Source organism: Trichogramma pretiosum, unplaced genomic scaffold, assembly GCF_000599845.2.
Source record: "Trichogramma pretiosum strain Unisexual culture from Peru unplaced genomic scaffold, Tpre_2.0 scaffold16, whole genome shotgun sequence".
In the NCBI taxonomy this organism is placed as follows: Eukaryota; Metazoa; Arthropoda; class Insecta; order Hymenoptera; family Trichogrammatidae; genus Trichogramma; species Trichogramma pretiosum.
This window is the reverse complement of record NW_019641647.1, coordinates 2,429,359-2,441,866: the sequence shown is the minus strand read 5'-3', so window position 1 is coordinate 2,441,866 and position 12,508 is coordinate 2,429,359. Positions and strand designations below refer to the sequence as shown.

General features: G+C 38.8%; 1 protein-coding gene across 3 annotated transcripts in view; it reads right to left on the bottom strand.

Moving 5' to 3' along the window:
* Positions 1 to 11,846, bottom strand: part of LOC106658768 (probable serine/threonine-protein kinase kinX) — a 23,323-nt gene extending 11,477 nt beyond the window's left edge. Inside the window, exons 1-2 of one of the 3 annotated variants that reach the window (XM_014380888.2) lie at positions 11,697 to 11,846; positions 7,231 to 7,448 (exon numbers count right to left, since the gene is read on the bottom strand). In XM_014380888.2, the coding sequence (XP_014236374.1) occupies positions 7,231 to 7,326 (96 nt within the window). In that variant the 5' untranslated portion in view covers positions 7,327 to 7,448; positions 11,697 to 11,846. The other 2 variants (XM_014380880.2, XM_014380897.2) reach the window with 2 other exon arrangements.
* Between the last annotated feature and the right edge of the window lie 662 nt (positions 11,847 to 12,508).

Genomic DNA, 12,508 nt, shown 5'->3' with positions numbered 1-12,508 from the left:
ATGAGACGTTGCAAAAGTAAATACGTCAATCCAGTCGCCTTCTGCATCAATTCAAAAAAAGCTAAAAAACGTCAATTTTGCGATTTTTCATCCCCCTTCATTGCCCCCCCATAACCGGGGGTTGGTCTATCGAGCTCTACATAATTTTTTTACGAAAAGTACATGTCTTGACCTAAAAAATGCGACCCTCAGAGTTAAAAAATATGCATCGGTGCCCGAGTTACAAATATTTGAATAATACGCAAAAATAGGTAAAAACGGCTATTTTTGGACCTTCGATGGGCCCAAATTTGGGCCCTAAGGCCCCTAGAGGGCTAAAAATTTACCTGAAGGCTATTTTCACATACCCAAATAACATACTAAATTTTGGGGCAGATCCGAGAACCCCCCGCACAAAAGTTGTACATATATGAAAAAACTGCTCATATATAGACTATAAAAAAATTCTGAAAATTTCTAACAATATAAATTAAGAATGAAATGTACTCACAGTACATCCTCTTTTTATTATCTTAGATAGAAGAATTATATTTATTATAATTAGTTTATCAATATTAAAAATTCAGTTAGTTTATATTAGTAGCCATTTATAAAATCGTAGTGTCTATTTAGAAAAAACTCCAGAGATCTCTAGAGTTATTTGGAGTTTTGTATACGAAAATGAAAAATGTCGTGTACAAATTTTTCTCCTCAATAAAAAAACCTTTATAAAAATATTTTTCAAGCCCTTTGCCAATGAAATTTTAATAATGAAATTGCAAAATCAGTGGACTATGTATCTATAAAATAATAAAGGATGAACAATCACGTGTAATTTCAAGCAATAACTGAATTCTTTAGAATTTCGATCATCTAACTACTAGTAATCTTTGTCTTCTACTCAAGTACGTTTCAACCGATTTGCAAATCCATTCTCAGAACGTGACTGCTCGTAAAATCATTCAACGTTCAGTCACCGCCTACCTACACGTCGACTCGGCGTACCAAGCCTCGCGAATTACAAATATATGCTGGCAACTTATTTACTCATCATTTTCACAGTGGTTATCTCGATTTTGAATTTTTCTTGCGAAGGTCCAGCTTATTTAATTGTTTGAAATACACAAAACAAACCAATGGATACGAAAAAAGAATTTTAACCTTACTCACTACAAAGCAATATTTTATCAATTCAATAGTGCATAATAAATCAATTTTTCTTGAGCTGTAAAAAAATACTTGAGATTCTCAACTCTCTGACAAACATCGAAAAAAAACACTACTGAAAGAAACTCTAAAACAGTAAAGCATTATGTAATATTTCCTTGAACAAGCTTAATTTTAAAAGAGTGGCTAACTCTTAAAATTATTGTCACACCTTTGTTTATATACAGTGAACATTATTCTATACTTTGCTACCGAATAAGGAGATTAGTTGGCCCACGCATTTAAGTCAGCTTCAAGTTAAACAAAAACAGTATACACATAGCACGAACACAAATAAAATAAAGTTGATTTCGTACTCGATGTGCGTCGAAGATAAGCTCGGTCTGCAGTTAAAAGACTAGTAATAAACCTTGACTCCTTTTTTTATTTCCTGACTCGAATTGTTGCCCTTTTTCAAGCGAAGCGTGTTTTACAGGCACGAATCTCGTTGCAGCGAAGGTAGACATGAACCTACATTAAATAAAATGTGGGATATTTTTTCTTTTACAATTTTTGCACACTTTGTTCTTCGAGACGTGAACTGCACTAGAAACGTATAATAAATACAGCACGGTTCGAGACATTTTTGCGCTTACCTATACTTGTAATACATATAATACATTAGCTAGGAGCGATGCCAATCGAAATATTTCGAAAAGACAGCGAGGGAAATTTTAAGGTAACGAATTCGATTGGGATTTAGATAGTGCGATCGCAATACTCGTGTTCTGGCTTGTATGTGTGAGAGTAAAAATAGGGGGAAAAATCTAGAGGGTATCCACTAGCATGTAGCTATCCATCCGTCAAGCTATATACGCAACGATTTATCGTCTTCGAGCGTTACCTATACAACCGGGCATTGAATTTATTGCATTGAAAAAGTTTTAGGCAAGAGAGTGGAGAGAGAGAGAAAGGGAGCAACATTTTCCACCTAGGAACTTTTTCGACATTTAAATCTGCAGATGAAAATGTTAAATCCAAGCTGGAAAGAGGAAGAAGAAAAAAAAAGATTACCGAACGAATCGATACTCGTTGACGTCACTCTAAACGTACGAGCATTAAAATTGGCATTAAAGTGTCACTCACGAAGTCTTGACTCGAGTTCTCGGCGCGTAGGTGTCGAAATTCAGCAACGGTTCAAGGCAGCAATGAAACGCGCTCACTTATCAGCCGCAAAACCGAGTCATTGTGAAGAGGCAAACGTTTTCTCGCTCGGTGTAAAGGTCTCGGAGCTTAGACTGGACCATTAGTCCGTGATTAAGATAACTATGCCTATACACACGAAGTCGTGCCGCGGCGATTTCGCTGTAAATGCGCTGCTGCGCAGCTCATCGTTAATAACGAGCGGCTCGGGGCGCGCGCGCGGCGCTATCTTTTTTATTCCATCATTTCTCGATAGTTTACGATCGCAGCACAGGAGTGCGCGAGTGCCGTGAGCTTTTTTTTATATGAACTTTCGTGTTATTATCGGCTTTATTGCGTTGCGTGATGAGAATTTCGAGAAAATGTTTACTCGAATTGCTCAGGACGTCGTCAACGCTGGCATTGTGTATAAATTCGGGTAAGCTTATTATAATACGCGCGCACGAGCTGCAAGTGAATAGCTTTCGCATTCTCTCGGCTCGCCGCACGTCGAATCGTCGCATTTTCATTTTCTTTTGGCTGCATTTCATCTTTCGAATAAAATATAATTCATGTATTACGGTACGCGACGGCTAATTAGCTTTCTAAACTCTTGAAGCGTCTCCATCAACGTCGTCATCGTCGTTGTCACCTTAAGAGACGATATCATTGCAATTATCGGTGCAATGACTAGCACGAGTATTCCGCATATATGAGCGAGACGCGGGCTAATAATTCTTGGTTTGCTCGAAGCACGAAGCATCGACTACGATGTGGCCATTCATGAACGTTATTATACACGTATACGTATAGCGAAAAACTAACACAACTTTCCACATCGACGCTGGATTATGTGCATTATGTGCAGCAGCCTATGCACATTGGCTGGTTCGATACAGCTTATATCCCTTCACCTGCTCTCGTGCATACATACTGTTAGATACGTATGCAGCGCAGTCGCAGCGTCTATATGTACTTGGGAGTTGGCTCGACGAGTTCTCGTACACAATATACGTATAATACGTGGTATTGACGTAACCATCAAAATCCGCTAATCACCTCCCATATACTTGAGTGCACTTTCGACAAAGGGTGATATCGCAAGTGTGCCTGGCTGTATATGAACGCGCTACTGCTCATACGCGTATGTAGGTATATATGCGCACGCAGTCCCATCTCGCGCGCGCTATCAGCCATTATAATACCATTGGGAGAGAATCGAATAATCGACCCCACGAATGCTGCTCGAGGCCTATATAAGCGTACACATTTGTACGTGTGTAGGCCAATGGCTTGCTGTTGCTTTTCGCGAGCGGCAACGATCGAAAAGTACATTTTCCTCCCAGCTCGTGTTTGCCTACGCATGACGCGAGCCAGGTGCATTTGCATAGCGTGAAAACCGAAACTGCCCTACGTTGAAGCGAGAAAAACCAATGAAACAAGCAAAACCAGTCGTTTTAAACGCACACCTATAAAAAACTTTACACAAACGTCTCTCTCTCTCTTTCTCTCTCTTTCACGGAGAAAAAGATAAGGAGAAACGAGCAATGTACTTGCAGGCACGCGATTGCAAGCCATTATTATCTACGACGTAGCTGCACACGCGTTACAGTCCTCGTATATAGCAATAATATCTATTCTTTCTCTCTCTCTCTCGCTTGCGACGACTAAATGGAACGCTCATCTCTGCACGCGGCAGTATGGAATATACCTAGACCGCACTATTTTTATTTCGGATGCGCGTGCGACTCCCAGTACTCGAATATTTCTTGCCATTTTTTTAATAGTACGCTGCTTTTACCAAGTCGGTAATCCATCGGTAATATAATGAAATACGCTGTATCGCACGATTATTTCATAAGAAAATCAGCTTTGCTTTATCACGCTAAGATACTCTGAAGAATATAAATATTACTACCAAACTCGCCAATCAAATAATTCCGATAATTTGACGCTAAAATTATTTAATACTTCACACTATCGATTGGCTGAATTTCGTACGTACAAACGCAGATCTCTACTAGCAATTACATTATATTTATACTGTAAATTATACGCTACATGCATTACGGTTTTAATAACGAATTAATGACAATCTAGTTATATCTCAATTGCAACTTAAAATTCTTATGCCATTCGTGTGCATCACATCATATAATATATTATAATAATATAATATATCTATTCGGTGGCAATCACTCATAAATTATATGCATTAATTACAATATAAGAGTAATGCGCGTGTGCAATGTATGAGAAAATTAGTGTTGCATCGTCTAAAAAAAAAGAAAGTGTGAATACACTCCACGCAAGCAATTAGAAAGTGCTATTTATCGATCCTAATTTGCCACGAGATGCTCGCGCTAATCGCAAAGAATCTTTAATTTTTTCTTTCGCTGTAAAAACATTCTCTTCTACCGAAATTAATATTGTTTTGTGTCACGTGTACACGCGAGATATGAGAAATTCTTTAAAAAAACGCATTTTTCAAGTATAATCGCGACAACATTTTTTTTCATTTGACGCATGTACTGATCATTGGCGATTGTTTTTGGTGGTCCCGAGAACAAGCGATATTTCAATAGGTTTTCTTATCAGCTACTTTTTTGTTTTAGAAGACGAAAAATCATGTTTTCACGTAAATATGTAGGTTGACTCAATTTCTAAGTCGCTGAAAATGTATCAAAATTTACCTCAAAAAAAAAAAATAATTGGTAAAATTAAAAGGTTATACTCACGAATTTCTATTACTCTGTTCTTTATTGACTGTTCCCGAGTTATTTTAAATGTGGCCATGCACTTCTCAATGGTGAGCAGTTCACTATTATCGACACTCGCTCGTATAACATTGCAATTCGTCTTAAAAAATAAACCGATATAGGACTTCAATTGAAAATTTTCTCAACTTTTCCGTAGTGCAGACAAACTTTCCGATTATTTTCGTTTTTACATGGAAAAATAAAACATGAACCTTTAAGTTCATTTTTTCCGCATCATGTTTTATGAAACATTTAGCTCTAGCTTTACGTGGCGATTTTCTCGCTAAAATTGAATATTTGGAAAAATCTAATACCACCGTCGGAAAGCTGAGGAAATTTCCTATCAAATAGATTTGTTATTTAATTTTTTTAGGTAATTAGGTAATAGTTTTGATACTTATTCAGCGACTTATAAATTGAGTGTATCGTCGTAATTGCCTGAAAACATGAATTCCGTTTAAAATATTACTTGTTCCTAGGACCACAAAAAAAAGTCCCCAATCGTGCATCAAGTGGAAAAAAAATGTTTTCACGATTGTACCTCAGAAAATGCGTTTTTGAAAAGAATTACTCATGTAACGTATACACATGCACGAATGCTGCAAAATTTTAGCATGTGTATGGCGTGATACGTAACGCATCCGACGTGTTGCACGGATTCTTTTTACCTGTACAGCTTCGTGCGTCCTTCAATGATTTGGCCATGTACACAAGTACGGACACGCGGATTCTCTCGATTAGGTAATACCAAGCGCCGATTTCATACATCTACTATAGTTTGCAGTGTAACTTAGACGACAGTGCGCCACTGCATCCTTGAGCCATTGCATAGCTACTGGAACGCAAGCTCTGCAGGAAATACACAAATTCGCATGCGAAAGTACTCGCAATAATTTCTCAATAAGTTTAGTTTTCAATCGATAGTTGCCGATTGTCTCTTCGTAATCCAGACGCTACCATTAGTACGCATAAATACAATGACTTAATCCAAATTTCGAACGATAAATATAAATATTAACTTTAGCTTACGCAGGCAATTATGGCTTCGCGCGCTTTCGCGTCATTACCATCATTCATGAGTATTTAATCTGGATTAGTGAAAAAAAGAACAAAAAGAAGGAAAAAAATGACGACGATGATAATAAACAAAGCGCCTCTAACCAAGGTATTTGTATATAATATGTATAAACGGGTACAAAAGATCGCATATATGTGCGCTGCCCATGAATGCAAGGCATCAATCCGTCAGTTTATTGCCTTATACAAAGTGCAGTTTCACATGCGTATAAATTCAAGTCCAACGTGTTCACGTCTACGTGTACAGTACCATGTTTATGAAAATAAAACTCAATTTTTTTCTTTATCCCTCTATAGCACATTTCTAAAAACGAAATATATGTATATATTGTTTATATTTGTACATATATAAATATTTGCACGAAAAATTCGTGACATTGCTTTTATTTTGTTGTTTCGCAAAGAAAAAAGCATCGCATACATCCTGCTTGTTTCAAACTGCCGAAATAATATGAGTGAGTAACGGAATTTCGATCGTGCATCATCCTACAACGGGTAACATTTTTCAACGCACAATAATTTCGCATGACGTTAATCATCGCTCCTGCCGTATTATACGTATATAGCTCCCAATGGTGGAGAGGGAACAAAGACCTGAACTACAGTCTCGAGCTTGTAATCATTTTTCTTCGTCGTTTATACTAAACAGACGAACACACACACACACACACGAGCTTCGAGCAATAAATGCTTCTTACACGGTATATCAGTAAGCTCATCGAACAGACCGTGCTTCGCACGCCTATTGGCCGTTAGAGGTTCGTAATAATATTACTTACATACAGGCCGCCGCCAAGCCGCTATACATCGCGTACGTGGCCTGCTGTAATTAGAATCAATTGACGGCGCGCAAAGATTTATTATGATTGTCACGTGCACGATCGAAGCGACGGCAGCAGCACGTCAAGCTTCGCTAATTATTGACTTTGGAGCGAACGCAAAAAATTAAAAAAAAACAGTAAGAAAGAAGCTTTAAGATTCGTCCTACCACCAAGCAAGCCTAGTCATATGAAAGAGTTTATTCATGAATTATTGCACTGCAAAAATTACTTGAAGAGCATAATAAAAAGCTACTATATATACTTACTCTGTGGGCGCATCGAACGAAAACTCGATCGAGTGGTGATTTCGAATCTTGAGCCTTGACAGATTTTTCTTTGCACCAAGTTTGACCCATTTCCATACACGTCTGAGCAGCCTGTTGTTAATCTTTTTCTTTCTTTTTTCTTTCTTTACTTTGGGGCAAATTTTTGAAAGTGTTTTCCGCTAACTTTTGATGCACTTAGCCATGATGATCAGCGAGACCTGCAAAAATCAATTTAAAGAATCGGCTCAATAGTCGATCAGATATCTTACATCGGTTACAGCAAAGCAAGCATACGATATGCGGGTATATGTGAAAGTCCATCTTATTTAACAATCGATCAGAAAATACTTAGAGAACATCGATGGAAAGATTAGGTAAAATCGTTACGACAGATTTATTCCAAATTTTTTTTAAATTCAGAAAATCTTGCTTTTAATTTCACGGATCTTAAGGCCTATTTTAAAAATTATTTCAACTTTACTTTAATAAATTGATTATAAAATATTATAAAAGTAATCAATAATCTTGTTCCAAACCCTGCTTATTTTAAACCCATGGAGTACAACTGTTCAAATAAGAATTATTATAACGCGTACGAAACTCTATAATATGCATTACACGCCGAGTTATAATTATTATCCGTCTCTCTGTGTTTTTTTCTAGATACTCTAGATTTTATTCTTAATCATTCAAATCTTACATAATATTCTGATTTGCAGTATTTTTATGTATAGTACCAATGGTATATTGTTTATTTTTTTATTGTACTTATTATATGACAAATTAATTTACCAAACAATGGAACTGTCAAAATTAACTATTATAAGCCTTGAAAAATCCAAATTTATATATATAATTTGTATTCCAATAAATCTCATATATTTTACGTACAAAAGTCCAAATCTTAGTTCACGTATGCTTCAAATGAACGCATATTATAATATCCCCAAATAAAGTTTGTAAAAAACGTATGATTTATTCAATTATGAAAGACGTTATAATTTAACTTTGAACGGAATTTATCTAGTTTTCATAATTTTTCCTCACTGACAAAAATGGTAATAGTTAAAACTTCTTTGATTTTACGATTAAGCCAATTTTATCAGCAGTTATATTTTTGTCTCTCAAAATCAGAGGATATCGGGATATTCAATTTGTATGTATATTGCTATTTGTCGTAAAAAAGACTCGAATGCAGGCAAAAAAATAGACAATGCTTCGGTCAATTTCGAGAAATATAATTCGAAACGGAATCGAGATTTTTTCTCAGTGTGTCCGGTCGTGCACTCGCGTATTTCAAATGGTTACGCTTGGCCGACATTGCGTTACACTGCACGCCTGCACGCGTGTACCTATGTACGTATAATATCATTGAATGGAACGTATCAGTGATGTGTATCGCCGCGTGTATTGGATTTGTAAAATAAAAAATTCAACGTATCGGTCACGTGAGTCATATTGGATAAGGATTTTCTCAAGACTGAAATACGCGTTAGATCAATTAACCGAGTATCATTAAATTGTTGACAAGTCCAAAAAGTAAATTTACCAAATTGCAGAATATTTTATAATAAGACGGAGGAGAAGAGCAGCTAAACTTGATTGTAAAAAGTAAAATTAAATAGCAAAGAAAGGAAGATCTTTACATTCTCTTTGCACGGGAATTCGAAGAAAGTTATTTATCATGGGCGGAGATGAAATAGTTACGGGTTTTTATAAACCCGCGAATTTATATTGCTGCTTTATTTCTGCGAGCCGTATGATCATGACAACGTTCGATCTCTAATGCACGCCTGCGCATGATACACTCACAAACATGAATGCGTCAACTACAAAAGACTCGTAATTCATAAAGATCGACTGAAAAGTCGATTCGTTGGGGATTGCAGTATAACACGCCGCGAGAGCTGTGCGTCCGGATCGTGCGTCGTCTTTGTAAATTGTTATAAACAACAATGTGTCAGCAATGTGTACATCTCACGCTTGCGCGAACACCAATTCGTTTATATGCAGAGCGCAGTGACGATGTAGGTCAGAGATAAAACGTTGCAATTATCGGAAATACTTTGAAAAGACAATTTTGTACATTTCTTATCGGCGTTTCATGTGTTCGTTAAATTCGATATATAACTCGAGTCAATTTGACAGTTATAAGTAACTACTATCAGGAGAGAAAATTATTCGTGTCTATTTTTGCTTGAAATTTACTCGATACGACTCGAAAAACCAACGTTCAATTGCTATTTAATTACATTATATAACTGATCCGGAACCACATAGAAATTGAATAAAAGTCGATCGTTTGGTATAAGCAAGTGACAGGCACAGGCATGTGTATAAAGAGATACGATACTCGTTACTAGTCGTTGACAAAAAGGATTTTTCAAGTTCACTCGTTCGTCGCGAATAAAAGTTTTATCAACGATGTACGAAACAACGAGCATGTCAACGAATGACGAAGCAGAAAATTTATACGTACACGTACACATAGTGCACATGGAAAAAGATGTATAGGATGCGATAGATAGATGCTAAATTGCGCACTGGCAGTCATATAAGCGCTTACGGCGACCAGTGCTACATGCAACAGTAGCAGCAGCTAAGCAGAAACTCGCGACGGATCAACAGGTTAAAATAGCAAAAAATAAGGTCTCGTGCGCCACAACATGCAGCACCTAACCCACATTCATACCCGCATTCCCGATGTAGCGTTCTCCTTTGAACGTGTGCCTGATGAGCACATACACTTAGAGGAGCGAGTGCTCGATTCTCTATACATATCCTTTTTTTGTATCGTTGTTCGGTTGCTTCGCGAGACTCGGTAACATAATCGTCGGTTGAATCGTAAAGGACCGAGTTTAACAAAAAACCGATTGTTCTTTGCTGAGCTTTCTCAGCGGTAGCTCGAGTACGCTCAAAACCTTGACCCTTTGGTCAATTGCGTCCAGTGCACTAAATTGATTGCTAGACAATTATAAAGAAAAAAACGTATCGAGATAAATGCACCGATAGACACGACGATCAACGATATATTATTTTATGTTCTCTGCACATTACATAGCTGAGCAGTAAATAGAGTGAAAGTTTTTGCGCGAATCGACGCGACAGCGCGCATCGGGCAAATAACGCGGCCGAGCTCCGCCGCAGCATGTAAAATACAACATTCGCGCGCGCGCTCGAACCGCGAGAGAAAGTATCTTTATACAAATGACGCGCTTTCGAGCTCTCTGCTGAAACATACGCGCGTGCAAAGGCAGCTCGGGTCCGCGCATACGCTGCGAGACAAAATTCTTCATTTTCTTCCGCGTAACTCTTGACTCGTACGACAAATAACGATATACCTAGGTAAGGAAACGCCACTCGTAATTATGCAGCGATCTCCAGCCTATGGAGTTGCCAAACTGAATACGGTATCTATAGGTGCACCTAAGAGAGCATCATCGAAAAGCCAATTCGTTGTATACAAATGACTCAAGCCAAACAAAAATAGTCGAGCGTCCGAGCTAGACTGCCGTCATCGTCGTTGTCGTAGCTTTTCCGAGGAGTTAGCGAATAATCAAATAAAGCCGTGGGCACGTGTGCTCTGCGAGACGATAACTTGTGCGAGAGCAACGGGGCTCGAGTGGCTTTTCTCTTTCGTCCGCCGATGCATCCGTATTATGTATAATGTGTGCGTGTGTCTGTTTGTACATGCGAGCCAGCAAGAATAAACGAAGCATTGACGAAGAAGAGAACGAGCAAGAGTAGAAAGAGAGGAGAAAAAGAGCAAGATGACGAGGAAGAAAATGGAGAAGAGGAGAAACGAGAGATGCTGGCTACTCGCTGCAAGCAACAGAGACATTGACCATGGCTCTATTACACTGCGGGATTTACCCTCGATCGTGCATTTGCAGACAGATAGAGCATATTATATTCCCATGCTGTATGTGTTCCATGATATAGACGTAAAAACGATTCAAATACCAGCTTGTAAAATCGGAGCAAAGAGACAGTCGCGCTGGATCGGTGAATTCTGCTGATGTTTTGGTCGTCGTGCACACCTTCATAAGTGAACAGACCTTCCTCGGCTGTGAATTTTACACACTCACAGACACTCGCAATACTTGATATTTTCAACACAGAAAGATCAAGTGCGCACAGAAACTCGAGGCACAGAACAGAAAAACTCGCGAGTCAAATGCCTAGCAGTGACTTTACGCAGCATTGTTCGCACAAGAAAACAGTTGTGTACACGATCAGCATGTGACATGCAGAACGACGTACGCGTAAATATTTATAATATCGCCGTCAGAAACGAGACTTTTCTAAACATGCGCGCTTGCGTATAAGGTAGGATCGGCTCGGTTTCTCGGCTTCTCGAGACTCAAAGTACAGCAGTCAGAAGCGGTGTAGCAGCAGCTCGGGCGCGAAACTCGCGCGCGCCGCATTCAACCTACGGACTCGTACTGCTCTGGAGACCGGCTCACCTTTCTTCGTCTACGTCCTCTACTACCTCGTCGTCGATATATTCTTCTTTACTTGTCTACCGCTCTCGGATCGCGCGTGAGCCAGACTCGGCAGCTCTCCATGCACAAATGTACATTCGCGTATAAACACACACACACTCGGGCACATACACTGTTACACATTCGCATGTACAAGAGAGCAGCAGCTTGTGTCGAGACGACACTCGTGAGCGTGTAAACATACACACACACACACACACACAAAGCCCCCACCTTGTGTCAGACTGCGGGTCCCTACTCCAATCGCGGACTGCTGCCGGTCTTATAAATATTATATGCTTACCCATACATCTGTTGCATGCGTAAAGTATACAGCTTGGGTCTTTTTCAGGCGTCTAAACGCTGACTCCCGCGGAGATAGCCTACGAAGCTCTCGGTCGCTTCTGTTTAATAAGAGACAGCTTTTGTTTATAATAATTTGTTTCGTGTCGCGCAGAGATATTTAATTACACAGCCAGATGGTCTGCCATATTTTCAAGTGCAATAACTATTATTTTTTTTCTCGAAATTGAAATAAAGCACAATACCGATCACGTAATCGCAATGATCGATTAAAGTCTTGGACGATTCTTATAAGGCTGTATTACATCACGATTCTTACGGCATATAAAATTCTCCGTGAGAAGGAAACGCCGATCGAGCTCGAAGAGAAAATAAAGAATTAAAATCAAGGGACTCGAAATCGTCGGCAAATCCGGTGTTGTTTTTTCACCTCGTAACGTATAAACTCGCGCACGACATGCGACACGACCCGCAGCAATTGCTCATTATAA